This window comes from Monodon monoceros, unplaced genomic scaffold (assembly GCF_005190385.1).
Source record: "Monodon monoceros isolate NGI ecotype Baffin Bay Population unplaced genomic scaffold, NGI_Narwhal_1 Super_Scaffold_12, whole genome shotgun sequence".
Lineage (NCBI taxonomy): Eukaryota > Metazoa > Chordata > Mammalia > Artiodactyla > Monodontidae > Monodon > Monodon monoceros.
In genome coordinates this window covers 9,794,873-9,807,956 of record NW_021703768.1, presented here as the reverse complement: position 1 = coordinate 9,807,956, position 13,084 = coordinate 9,794,873, and the positions used below count along the sequence as shown (strand labels likewise).

General features: G+C 53.1%; 1 protein-coding gene across 1 annotated transcript in view; it reads right to left on the bottom strand.

Moving 5' to 3' along the window:
• ANKRD33B (ankyrin repeat domain 33B) overlaps positions 1 to 10,804 on the bottom strand; it is an 87,000-nt gene extending 76,196 nt beyond the window's left edge. Inside the window, exon 1 of the mRNA XM_029217103.1 lies at positions 10,451 to 10,804. Coding sequence (XP_029072936.1) covers positions 10,451 to 10,804 — 354 coding nt within the window. The remainder of the gene's footprint in view (positions 1 to 10,450) is intronic.
• Between the last annotated feature and the right edge of the window lie 2,280 nt (positions 10,805 to 13,084).

The following is a 13,084-nucleotide window of genomic DNA, read 5'->3' as shown; positions in this document are numbered from 1 at the left end:
ACCGAACAACATTTTTAAATAATTATTTCTATCAAAAACAAATTCACCAGAGATTCCCTGGTGCATTTTAAGTAGCTGAATTTCTTAGAAAAATGTATTTATTCTACTTTTCATGTATGGCAGTGGAGACTTAACCCCGCTCCAGGCCCCCCCCCCCCGGGCCCCCCCCCCCCCCCCCGATCAAGGGCTCTGCTGTCTCCCAAAAGCCTCCCAAGATAATGTCTCCCTTGGGAGACAGCTCTGTCCTGTGATGAAAGAACCCAGTCTAAGCAACTGCATTTAGGCAAAAGCTTCCCTCCCAGTGGGTGTGCCCCAGATACCATAACTTAATGCAGCAGCTTTCCTCCAAAGTAGGGTTTCCAGATTCCGCTAAAGGAGGAATTCTGCATTCAGTGGGCCTTTCAGCTTCTCTGAGGTGACACTGTGTGTGGCCCCAACACGGGAGTGGCTTTCCTAGGTAGGGTGACCAACCACCCCAGCTGGCCAGGGGCACAGGGGTTTCCCAGGATGTGGGACTTTCTGTGCCAACATGAGAAAATCCTGGGCAGACCAGAGCAAGTTGATCCCTCTGTAGGGCCAGTGGATGCCTCCCACCATACGGCAGGACATCACAGCACATGGAGGTTGAGCCTGGGGACCTCAAAAGAGGAGGAACGTGTAGGTGACAAGACATACCTGAGTCACTCTTTCCCCTGCTCCGCAGTGTCTCCTGTGTCCCTTTTCACTGCGGATGAACTGGCTCCCCAAAGCACTGGATCATCTGAAGCACGACGGTCAGCAGGGAGAAGCGTCGTCAGGTGACACAAGGACTGCTCGGCCCCAGCTGGCCATCGGGCCATCCCGGCGCCGCTGTACATGGAATTCATTTCCTAGAAACCCACCCATTTCCTATGCCCAAGGAAAGGAGTCCTGACTCACAGCTCCGCGAAACCTTCCCGGCAGCTGTGTCACCACTGCTATTTTTAGCGCACGACTACTGTGTTTTCCAAATACAAGAGCTGGAAGGTCTAGAAGGCAGCGATGCAGCCTGGCCCTCCTGATCGGAGTGGGCAGGGCCAGCCCCTTGGGGATGCCTGTCTTGACAAAGTGGAGGAGAAGCAGAAATGGAAGGAAACTTTGGGGACCCATAGCAGCTGCTTGTTCACGGCAGGACATCACGATGGAATCAGGCCCTGAAAGTCCCGGCATGCAAGAGGGCTCGCATCCGGAGCTCTGCCCTAACTTCAACTCACGGGAAATGCTGAAGAAAGGACAAGGGCTCGTGACCGTCCCTGGCACAGTGGTTATCTCTGCCCTGCTTGGGGTGCTCTGCTTCCTCGTTGGTCATCAGTCTGGAGTCCGCTCATTCGCCTCCAAGCCTCTGCCTCCCCGCACCCGCAATCACAGGTGCTCCCCAGATGTGCCCAGATGTGGCCCCAGCCCCTGCCCTGCCCCTCCGCCCGCTCCCGCCCTGCTTCACCTGCACCCATGGCTCCAATTGCCACTTTCCTTGCGGTATGAACACGTAACAGGAGATCGACCCTCTTAACTAATGTTTACATTTACAAAGGGGTCCTTACCAAGCGGACACACCATTTTCTCGACCACTCCTCTTTGGCTAGACGTTTCATGTGCTCCCATCTCTTCCCTTGGCTGAAATTGAAACAGCAGGACTGGAAACGCATCTTGAGGTTAACTCACCCATAGAAACAACAGCTGCGTTCACCAGGTCCCTATGATGTGGTGCCCACTGTATGTGTAAGTCACTTTCTTAGGCCCTAGAACCTCTGTGAGGTGGTGTTAGCCTTGTAGAAAGCATCCCCATTTTCTAGATGGGGATCTAGAGGAAATTGAGGATGGAAAGATCATGTGATTTGTCCAGGATCATGTGACCAACCTAAGCCTGCTATCTTTGGCCACCACACTTGTTTTCTACTCTCAGAATAAAGTTCTAGAGCTCTTCCAACAAGCGTACATACCAATCACCAAGACCAGCTTAAAGTGAGCGTCGATTCTGGTTCTGTACGTCTAGGGAGGGCCTGGGATCCTGCATTTGGGAAAAGCGCCCAGAGGAAGCCACGCTGCTAACTCGTTTTACCACACTCGAGCAGCAGTAGTTCAAACACTCAATATTCCCAGTCGGTCCCACTCCCGCTGTGCTAACCAGCTCTGATCCTGCTTTAGTTTCCAAACTCCAGTGTATTCGTGCGATAGGGCTGCAGGTTAAAGGTAATGCATGCCTTCCTTCATTTTTACTAAACTTTCGATTTTGAAATAGTGATAGACCTGCAGGAAGTTGTCCCCTTGGGCGTTCTTCCCCAATACCAACACCTTGCATAACTACAGTACAAGAACATCATGAAATGGCCGTGGCTGAAATCCACAGAGCTTGTTCAGGTGTCCCCAGTCACGTGTGTGTGTGTGGGGGGGCGGGGGGGGGGTTCTCTGCCATTTTAACCCTCGTGCAGCTCCCCATAACCACCACCAACACAATCTAGAAGCAGGCCTGTCCCAGTTAGAGTACCACCCACTCCTCTCCCCAAAGCTCTAACCTCAGCAACCTCTAATCTGTTCTCCATCCCTCCAACTGCGTTACTTTGCGAAGGTTACATAAACGGAACCGTACAGCATATAATCCTTAGAGATGGACTCTTTTTCACTCAGCCTAATTTCTCCATCTTCCTTTATTTTTAAACTGACTTCACGTGTCTTCCCTTGTTCCGGAAAATGTGCTACTGTGAATTTAACACCCTTTACTGGGCAGGCACTGCCCCTGAGCAGGGCTCACGCCTCTTCGGCAGCCTCATCTCCACACCCGCCTCCGCTGGATGTCCCTCACCAGGGGTGGCCTCTAACCCAAGAGTCAGTTAAGTTTCAGAAACAGAAGCCAGAGTGAAATGCTTGGTTCTCCGCCGTATCACATGCCTACTTTGGACGTGAACTTCCTCAGAGCTGATGTAGATGTGCCTTTGTAAGCATACATTGCTTTTCCGTTACTTTGAAATTGCTCTCAAATCCCACCACTCTAATCCAATTTTGCCACCAAGCCAACTGTCGCTCGGGATTTCACGTCTACCCGAATTTCTCTGTCTCTGACTTAGAAGAAATAAATAAGTAAATGCCACCTTCAACTGTCTTTCAAATTCAGGAACACCATTAAAAACAGTCTCTATTCTTTTTGTACACACACACTGAGTGACATCAAGGATTCTTAACATGCTACTTCATCATAAAATCCGACCTCATAAGAACACACACACACACACAGAGCCATATTATACACCTTCATTCGACCAGCTGTCTAAAAGAATTACTTCCCAACCATCTGGAATGAAGCCTATTTCCTTTGTTCACATATTTTAACAACTTCTCTACATCCTTCTTATTTCCTTTAATTAAAGGGAATTACATATTGTTTTACATATGGAACTGCTTTGAGTTAATTTGGAGAAATCATAAAATGTCACATGGTTATGATTTAGAATTACTGGCCCAGTAGGCTGTAAAGCCAGTCTCAAGAAATTTCAAAATATCATGCAGACCATAGTCTCTGAATCAGGTTTCAAAAATTACTTTAGGGACTTCCCTGGTGGCGCAGTGGTTAAGAATCTGCGGGCCATTGCAGGCAACACGGGTTCGATCCCTGGTCCAGGAAGATCCCACATGCCACGGAGCAACTAAGCCCGTGCGCCACAGCTACTGAGCCTGCGCTCTAGGGCCCGTGAGCCACAACTACTGAGCCCACGCGCCACAACTACTGAAGCTGGCACGCCTAGAGCCCGTGCTCCGCAACAAGAGATGCCACCACAATGAGAAGCCCGTGCACCGCAATGAAGAGTGGCCCCCGCTCGCCACAACTAGAGAAAGCCCACGTGCAGAAACGAAGACCCAACACGGCCAAAATAAATAAATAAATATTTTAATAAAGCTTAACAATATGTATTTAAAAAATTTAAACACCATTCTAAATCTAGGTCAGAAAAAGAGGAAATCATAACGTAAATGAGAACACAACAATAATAAAATATTACATATCAAAACTTGTGGGGGAAAAAAATGAAAGTGATACTTTGAAAGTTACATGTAGAACAAACCTGAAGGAAGGAATAAAAAGAAAAGCAGAAGTTGATGAAATAGTGAGGAAGGAAACAGATGCAGAACAAAAGTTGATTCTCTGAAAAGACTAATAAAATATTTTTGACAATATGTCACAAAAGAGAAACAGCATAAATTCAAAAATGTAGAAAAACAGGATATAATAATGTTATAGCAGAGATTAAAAAGAGAACTCTGTAAAACCTCATACTATTAACCTTTAAAACTCAGGGGAAAAAAAAATGGAAGTTTCCTAGAAAAATAGAGGTTACCATAGTGGATTCAGGAAGAAAGAGAAAATCTGAACAATTCTATAACCATTAGTTACTGACCTAAAGGTCTGATTGGAGGAATTGAACTTACAATTAGCTAAATAACATTTAAAGCTTTTCCTAAACTGTAGCCATATCTACTAGAAGTTGTCATTCAAAATAGCTTTGAATAATAGCTCACATATTATATTGATATGAATGTTAGATGAATAAATGAGGTTCCAAAAGGGTCCCTAAGCTCTCTTATTGTTTTAGATTTTTATAACACCTGCCTTAGTCTCCTTTACAAGCATAGGGTGGAAAAGAAATCAAATGCTCAAAATCACCCAAACCACCTCACAGAATTTCTAGGTAGCCCATTCCTCATGGGCAGCCAGGAGGTAAAGGGGGGAAGCTCAGAAGCCCCTTGGAGAGGCCCATGGGGGATCAAAAGAAGGATCATGAATAGCTTCTGGGTCATTCTAGAACCCAGCTCCCCTGATACATCTAGCTGCCCTCTTCTCTGAGCCCCACTTTCTTCTACTACAAAATGATGGGAACCACTAGCCTCTAAAATCCATTCCAGCTTCAAAACCCCCTAACAATGGTCCTCCTAGGTTCCTGAAACCTTCATACACACACACACCCCAAAAGCAGCATTAAATCCTATAATCCTTTCCATCAAAATTAAAACCGGCCTTCAGGGGCTGACGCTTGTTGATGCTGAATGACTAGGACATGGGAGGGTCTTGATATCCTCTTCTTGGGCACCTATCTGAAATGTTTTTCAATAAAAATAAATTTTAGGTAAACAGAAATGCTTAGGGTTAGTGAATAGCATTCATTACAAACAAAAGCAAATTCACACTTAGAGGGTAAATCTGGGCTTGGCTTTGTAACTTCCTTCAGCAGAATTGACGCTGAACCTTATTTGCTCTGCTTGCTTCCTGGGAGCCCTGCCCCTGCCATGCAGAACAAGCCTGGGCCAGCCTGCTGGAGGACAAGAAATCACATGGAGCAGAGACCAGCCACCCCAGCCAAGACCTTCCCAGTCCTGCCATCTGCAGCCAACCCCAGCTAAAAGCAAATCCAGCTGAGACTGGCTGAGCTGGGCCACCCTTAGCAAAATGTGACTGGTGTATACACCCATGAGGTTTCACAGTTATTTGTTATGCAGCATTGCTGTGCCAAAGATAACTGATACACTTACATGAAGAACACATGGGGCAATATATGATACTACAGTGATGGATAAGCATCATTACGCATTTGTCCAAACCCACAGAATGTCCAACACTAAAGGTGAACCCTAATGTAAACTGTGAACTTTGGCTATTAGGATGTGTCAGCGTAGGTTCATCAGTTATAACAAATGTACCACTCTGATGGGGGATGTTGACAATGGGGGCACGGGGCAGAATGTGCCTGGGGGCTGGGTAGGGGGTATATGGGAAATCTCTGTGCCCTCCTCTCAATTTTGCTGTGAACTTCAAACTGCTCTTTAAAAAACTGTGTCCTTTTTTTTAAAAAAAATGAGAAAAACAAAACAAATGAGCCTCTCAACTGCTTCTGGGCCCAGAGCGGCCATCTTGGTCAGTGGAGAAAGGAAGAGGCCAACACCTGTCAGCCTGCCCGATCCAAGCCCAGGCTTTCCCAGGCTCACTCCAGCTTCCCTGGTCTGGCCCCCTGGGCTCCCAGTCTAATCTGCTTATTCTCCCTTCTCACCCCCCTTCCCACACTTCAGAATGTGCAGCTAACACACTAACATACTGATACATCCCTAAACAGCAAAGCCAGGCTCCTTCTCTGCTGGATGACCCTCGACAGATGTATGGAGGCCTGAGGCCAGAATTCACTTTCAGTACCAACAAGCCAGTTCTAAGCGCATGCAAGCCCATGAATACTGAGGCCTGGTAAATGCAGAAGGGGGTGTGAGTTCAAACTTGATTCTCATTTTAGGGAAAGGTGATTCCAAAGTTTATAAATCTTACTATGGCATTCAAAAAACCAACAAAAACAGAAATAAAACATTTCTCACGTATATGTCAAGTTAAAGGTCCCAGTCACTGCTACAAATCTATGAAACATTTAAGCCCCCCAGGAGCAAAGGGAGACACCCCCATACTGGGTCTGCAGTGTGGGCCTTCCGGAGCCATAGAGCAAATGGCTGGAGAGGTCTTCAAAAAACTTCAGCAAGAGGCCCTGGAATTTAAACATGCATGAGAAGAATTATATCAAGAAAGGAGTGGGAATTCTCTGGCGGTCCAGTGGTTAGGACTCCACGCTTCCACTGCCGGGGGCCAGGGTTCAATCCCTGGTCGGGAAACTAAAATCCTGCAAGCCTCGGGGCATGGCCAAAAATCAATAAATAAAAATAAATAAAAAATTAAAAAGAAAAGAAAGGAGTACAATATTTTAAATTTAGCATAATTGGGCCTAATTTGGTTCAAGAGCAGCTGTCTGACATTCAAACTGCCGTTCTGTAACAGTGAACACAGCACAGACACTTCCTTTGGTTTCAGTACTGTCTGCAGAGCTGTCAGGGCTGTAAGGCTGAACCTTGAGAGAGAAGTGAAGAATTAAGAAGGAGAAGTGTGGTAGCTTCCATTGCCCCAGTGTCAGTGGGAACAAAACACGCATAAATGTACGAGACAGCAGAGCACACTTTGAATATTGCTGAAGAATTGTTTGACAGATATTTACAGGTTGCATATTCAATTACGCCATCCTTTTAGAGCAATAAATATTTTAGAAGACTGTGCTGAGCCACGCCCGAAATTCTACAAACCTCAGGAGCCAGGAAAGAACACACCTCAAAACAAACATGATCCTTAGTTACTCCAACCGAATGAAACCTCTGTCAGCTCAGGAAAATTCTCTTCTTAACTGACCAGAGATAAACAGCTCAACAAAAACACCGCCCCCCCAAAAAAAACATTTAGAGACATTTTTCTTCTGCGAAGCTGCTGCCGGCAGCACCTGTAATTCTATAGTTAATGCAATTACCTCGCTCCTCCAGCAAAAGCTCTTGGGCTCTCTGTAAGCTTTTTTACTGCTACTAATCATAGACCAGTCCCAAAGGGCTCCTGCCTCAGGGCCTTTGCACATGCTGTGCCCTCTGTCTGGAGTGCTCTTCCCAAGTTATCTTCTCTACATCTTTACTTGAATGTCACATGTCCTCTCAGATGACCACCCTACCTATATACAATTTCAGCCCTTAGTCTCTGAACACCTGGATTGTACTCCCCAGCTCCCAGTGCCACTGGCTTAGCTAGGCATGGGAGGAAAGGTCTCTCTGAGGAGATGCCCTTAAGACCAGAACCTGAAGGCAGTGAGTGAATGAGTCGAATGGCCATCTGGGGAGGCACACCACAGCCCCAAGGCCAGACCCTGGCACGCTGAAACCACATTGTGTCCTGATTTCCTGTTTCTTAGCCGGCTGCTCCAGGCCAGCCTCTCATCAGCTAGCCCCAGGAAGCCTCTCGGGCTTTAGCACCCACATCATCCCGCACTGCGACCAACCACACGGCACTTGCCACCACCCCCTTCGTTCCATCTGTCTGGCTAGAATGTCTTCCCACCACCATCTCCAAAAGGCTCCCCTTGCTGGGCTTCCAGAATTGTCCTCAGCTCCCTGCTTCCAAGACATTTGCTCTGCATTATTATAGGGCCCCTCTCACATCCTGCCTTTGGCAATAAGCACTGAGTACTATTACTATCTAAGCACTGGTTACTATTACTCTGAGTTCTTCCTCAACTAAAAGGCAGAGACTGTTTGATTCACCTTGGAGTCTCCTGCAGCGCCAAACGGTGCTTTGTACACAGTAGGTCTGCAATAACCACTCATTTTCCCATTCGCTACAGGGTCACGTTTTGGACCTTGAGACACTTTATTCTTTCAAAGTGTTTCAGAATAGACAGAGGCTGTTTGATAATAGCATCAAGAAGCCACTGGGAAGAACAGAAGCTCTCGTCTCACGCCTTCAAAGCCCAAAACCCAGGACGCTCTCCTTCTGATCAGAAGATAAAAGAACTGGGGGTCTTGCTGTTGGTGGGCCGAGTGCCATTTCTCCATCCAGATTTGGTGTGGAGCAGAAAGGAGACTCAAAGCAGAAAAACAAAGGGAGGCTCTTTCATCAAGGGCAAAAGCAGAGAGAAAAAGAGCTTTGCCTGGCCGAAGGAAAAAAGATAAAAAGCTGGAGGATGGCTCTTCCGAGCAAGGAGAAGGTAGGTGAGTGAAAAACAGGACAAGACAGTAAACACGGCCATGTCAGAGTGCTGTGTGTTAGGGCATCTCATGCTCACAACCCCGGGAGGTTGGAACTGCTGTCAGCCCTACATCACAACGGGTAAACTGAGGCAGAGGGGCACTCAGAAGATGGAGCCAGCCTCCTCTGACTCTGCACTGAGGGAGGGGCTTTCAAAGTGGCCCAGAAACTCGGTCCGTCAGACCCAAGCCCCTTGGGGATGGTTTACGCTGTTCTCAGTGGTCTCCAATGCAGCTGTTTTCCAACTTTTATTTTTTGGCCCCAAAGGAAAAAACAAAGCCCAGCCCAGTGGAGCCTCAGATTGGGGGCTGGGTGAGCCAGACCCACCCCTGCCCACTGGAGACCCCAGGCTGCCTGAAACCCGGGAAAGACCTACCCCACCCGTGTTCTTCCTGATGCTTATCAGGCCTCCTTTAAAGCAGCCCTGGGTACCTGCTTCAGCAAAGTGAGGTCTCACATAAGCATCTGTTTGTGAAAAGCCACCTCAGTAAAAGTGAAAGCAGAGCCTGCAGAAACAGCACCCACTGCCTGGCCACCAGAGGGAGGGCTGAGGTGCAGTCATTGCCGGGTGTCCCAGCGCCACCAGGGTGATCTGCCCACGAAGACCCCAGGTTAGCTCCCTCAGCCCTAGGAGCCTCAGGGCCGGCACCACCTGACACATCACACCAAGTGTAGAACCTTCCCCAAGTTCAAATGCTGTGTCAAGTTAGACCATACGTGTAGCAGCAGAAAATGACCCTCCCCGGGGCTCCTGTCTGCCTAAGGGCTCCTGTCTGCCTAAACCGGGCCCAGACCACAGTCGGGGGTGAACCAGCCGGCCCCCTGAGATAAACCAAAGGCACAGGGTCCCACCAGTTCCCAAGGAAATGCACATCTTTCTTATCAGGCGTGGGCTCCCGAGCAAAAGCACTTTCCCTCCCGATCTGTGCCAGGCTGAGGCTGCGGATCCCCCGGGGACCGGGGAACGTGACAATCAGGTGAGATCTCTGCCACTGGGCACACAGCACAGACCACGGGCACTTGGCCACCGTGGGCACCCTTTGGTTTTCCCCTCCAGCTGCTTTGGTGGGTTGTGTTGTGAGAGCCAGTTCCTCTCAAGCCAACTTTTTCTAAGCGTTTCTCATCGTCTCTGAGTCTAGCCCTGACTGATGCGTACCCCGTGCCTCTCCCCGCCTCCACGCCCGCCTGCCTTACCTGCTGGGCGCGCGCCCCTCCGCGGCCCTCCCCGGGGCCTGGCTCTCCGCGGTGACCGTGCAGACAGCCAAGTCAGACATCACGCTGGCAGGTCACCGCGTGGGTCACCAGGAGCGGCCGGGCGTGGGAGGGGGGAGGGGTACGGGTAAGCAGGGGGTCCCAGAGGGAACTCCGAACCCGGGGGGGCAGGAACAAGCCGATCCGCGCTCGGGCGTGGAAGGGAAAGTGCAGGGGCAGCGCGAGGGCCGAGAACTGGGGACAAGTGGGGCTCTGGGCAGAAGGGCTCTCCCCGGCAGGCGAGCAAGGATGACGGTCAGAGGGGACTGAAGGTGAAGGGAACCGGCGAGAGGCTTCCAACCCGGATCCCGGCGCGGGCCCCAGGCAGGAGTAAGAGGACTCCGGGGGCGGGAAACGAGAGGGGGCTGCGGTGAGCACGCCGGGACTAGCGTTGGCCCCCGCGGCGCTGTGACCTCAGGCAGATCAATCGTGCCGTCCCACCCCCAGCCCGGGATGGGCAGGCCACCCAGGGCTCCACACGTGCCCCACGCCCAGAGAGCGAGGAAAAGGGTTCACCGCGGGCGCTGGACAGAGTCAGGATCCGGGTGGCGCGGGCAATAGGAGGTACGCGGAGGGCACCCGAAACCTGCGGGGACGCCCGCTTACCCGGCCGTTGCGGTCTGTCTCCTGCACCTCCTCGGCGCTGGGCCCCCGCCGCACCAGCGCCCTCAGCAGCCCCACATCGTTGGCGCAGGCGGCGCGCAGGAGGGTCGCCGCCTCCGGGACGGCCTCCGGGACGCTCTCCGCGCTCACGGAGCTGTACTCCTCCTCGCCTCCAAAAGGGTAGAAGGAGTCGTCCGAGGCGATGCTGCGGGTGTCGGGCAGACTCGAGAAGTCCTCGTACTCCTCGAAGTCAGCTGGGTCCTCCCCGGCCTGCGCGTCCCGGGGTGGGGACGGCGACTGCGGGGACACGCGGCGCGCCCCGCCGCCCTCCGGCCCGGGCCCGGCCAGCAGCACCATGCTGGCGGCCGGGTCGCGGGCCGGGGGCCGGGGAGCTGGCCAGGAGCCGGGGACGCGGGGCGCGCACCGAGGTCACCGCCTCTTGTCTCTGGTGGCCCCAGAAAAGCAATGCTCTGCGCGCCCCAGCTCGGCGGAAACGCGCGCCCGGCGGCTGCGCTCCAGGACTCCAGTCGCTGGAGGCTGAAGAAAGCCCCTAAGGAGTGGGCGGAGCCGCGGGGGCTTTCTGAGCGCGGCCGGCTGGCTGGGGGTGGGGTGGGGGGCGGGGACCCGGCGGGGGCGGGCGGGCGGGGCGGCCGCGCAGGAGGAGGCGCGCGCCCCGGGTCCCGAGCCCGCAGGCCCGATCCTGGCAAAAGTTAAGAGCGAAGCAGCTGCTCCTCGGCCCCGCGGGGACAGCGCACCCGGCTGCTTTGCCGGGGAGCGGAGAAATGCACGCGCGGTAGAACCAGAAGCAATAACTACAGAACCCGAACGCCCTTGTGGCGGGCGGCCCCGCCCCTCCCCTCCGGCGGCCCCGGGGATGAGGGCGAAGGTAGGGGTCGGAGGACGCCGCGGGTTGAGCCTGCCCTGGCGTCGGGAACGCCCAGATCCCCGAGGCCCGGAGCCGCCCCGGGCGTCAGGCCTCCGGGCTGGGGTGGGGGAAGTTTCTCAGCGTCCGAGGCTCGGAGCCCGTTTTTGCATCTTCCCCGGGAGTCTGGGCTCCGGGGCCAACTTCACTCCCGGCTTCAGACCCGGGCATCCCCGGGGCGCACTGGGCACGGAGGACAAGTGGATGCGTGGGAGGTGGTGACCACCCCGGTGCCCCTCTGAACTGGGAGCTCCGTGCTGCCACGGGGTTGTCCCAACCCGGGGCGGGGCGTGGGGCGCGGGGGAAGGATTCGCGGAGTCCCCAGGTCACTCAGAACCCGGACCAGCTGTCGCTTTCAGGTTACTCCTAGAAGAGCGTCCCTGGGCAGGTGTCCAGGAGCCTCTGGGGGTAACATTTGGGTGGGAAAGGGCGGCTCCAGGCCAGAAGGGTTCCCTCCTCCTTCACCCCTGGCCAATGTCACCGTGCCCTGGATCTGCGGAGTCGAAACGGATTAACTGCGTGAAGCCGAGACGGGGCGCTGATCTCGCAGCTGGCCGCCAAACCCAGAGAGCAGGCCTGCAGGCGACGGCCGTGGTCCCATCCCCGGACTCTCCCTGGCCGGCGCTTGGCCTCTCCCCGTCGGTCCCGGTGCAGGGGTTGAGGATTAGCTGCGGGGAGCCCCTGACCTCCTGGAGGAGGATGCACCGTGGGCCAAATCCTCGTTGGAAGTCTTTGCGTGGAGGCGCGGTGTGAGGGCGCACCGAGCCTGGGTAGGCGGTGTTGCATCTTTGACAGAAAGCATCGCAGGCCCAGGGGCGGATGCGGAGACCACAAGGCAAACACCACCTCTTTCTCTCTGTCCCCTCTCCCTCCTTTCCTTCTTTTCTTTCCACCGCTCTTAACAGCGTGCCTGCCAGGTGCCAGCGCGTGAGAGACCCTCGGGGTGCAAAGGTGAACCAAACCGGGCCGCCGCAGGCACTGGGGACAAACTAGAAGACCCCAGGCCCCGGGCGGGCAAGCTGAGGGCCACAGTGGGGAACGCGGTCAGAAATACCCGGGGTGGGCGGTGGAGGCCAGAGTGAAGTTTGAACTGCCTGCCCAAGGCCGCTTGATCTTGAGCCCCTGGCGTTACCCTGCGCTGGGCCGCAACTGCGGTGGTGATCGCGCCGGCCTCCAGTGTCCTCGGGACCGGCTAACGTGGCTTCCTGAGGCAGGGAGGGCCGCGGCCAGAGGACAGCAACTTCTCGTGAAGACAGTTGGACGCCTGAGCGATCCCTGAGCCAGAAGTGAACTTGCGTGCACTGGCCTCCTTCTGTAGTCCGGGGCTTTCTCTCCGAAGCCCAAAATACCCCAGATCGTTGTTTGCTTTTTACCTTTTCCTGTAACTAGCCATATTTACGCACATTCCCACTTGGAATTTCCCCCTTTCAAAGTTGATGGCTGTTTTGGTGTTTCCAGAGGCCTGTTAAATGAAGTCAGGGGATTTACAAGTTGAAGTGACCAACACCCCCTCACCCCCAAGGTGGGTTGGGTTTGCTGGCCCTCTTTTTCCCCCAGCCAGTGCAGGGTACCGTGTGGTATTAAAGAAAGAACCCCAGTGGCCTGTGACAGGGTCCCGGCGGAGTTGGAGCAGTGGCCTTCCTGGCTGCAGTCCTGGAGTGGAGCACAGGGCACCCTCTTCTGGAGTGGGCAGCACCTAGGTCCTCATCCCTGGT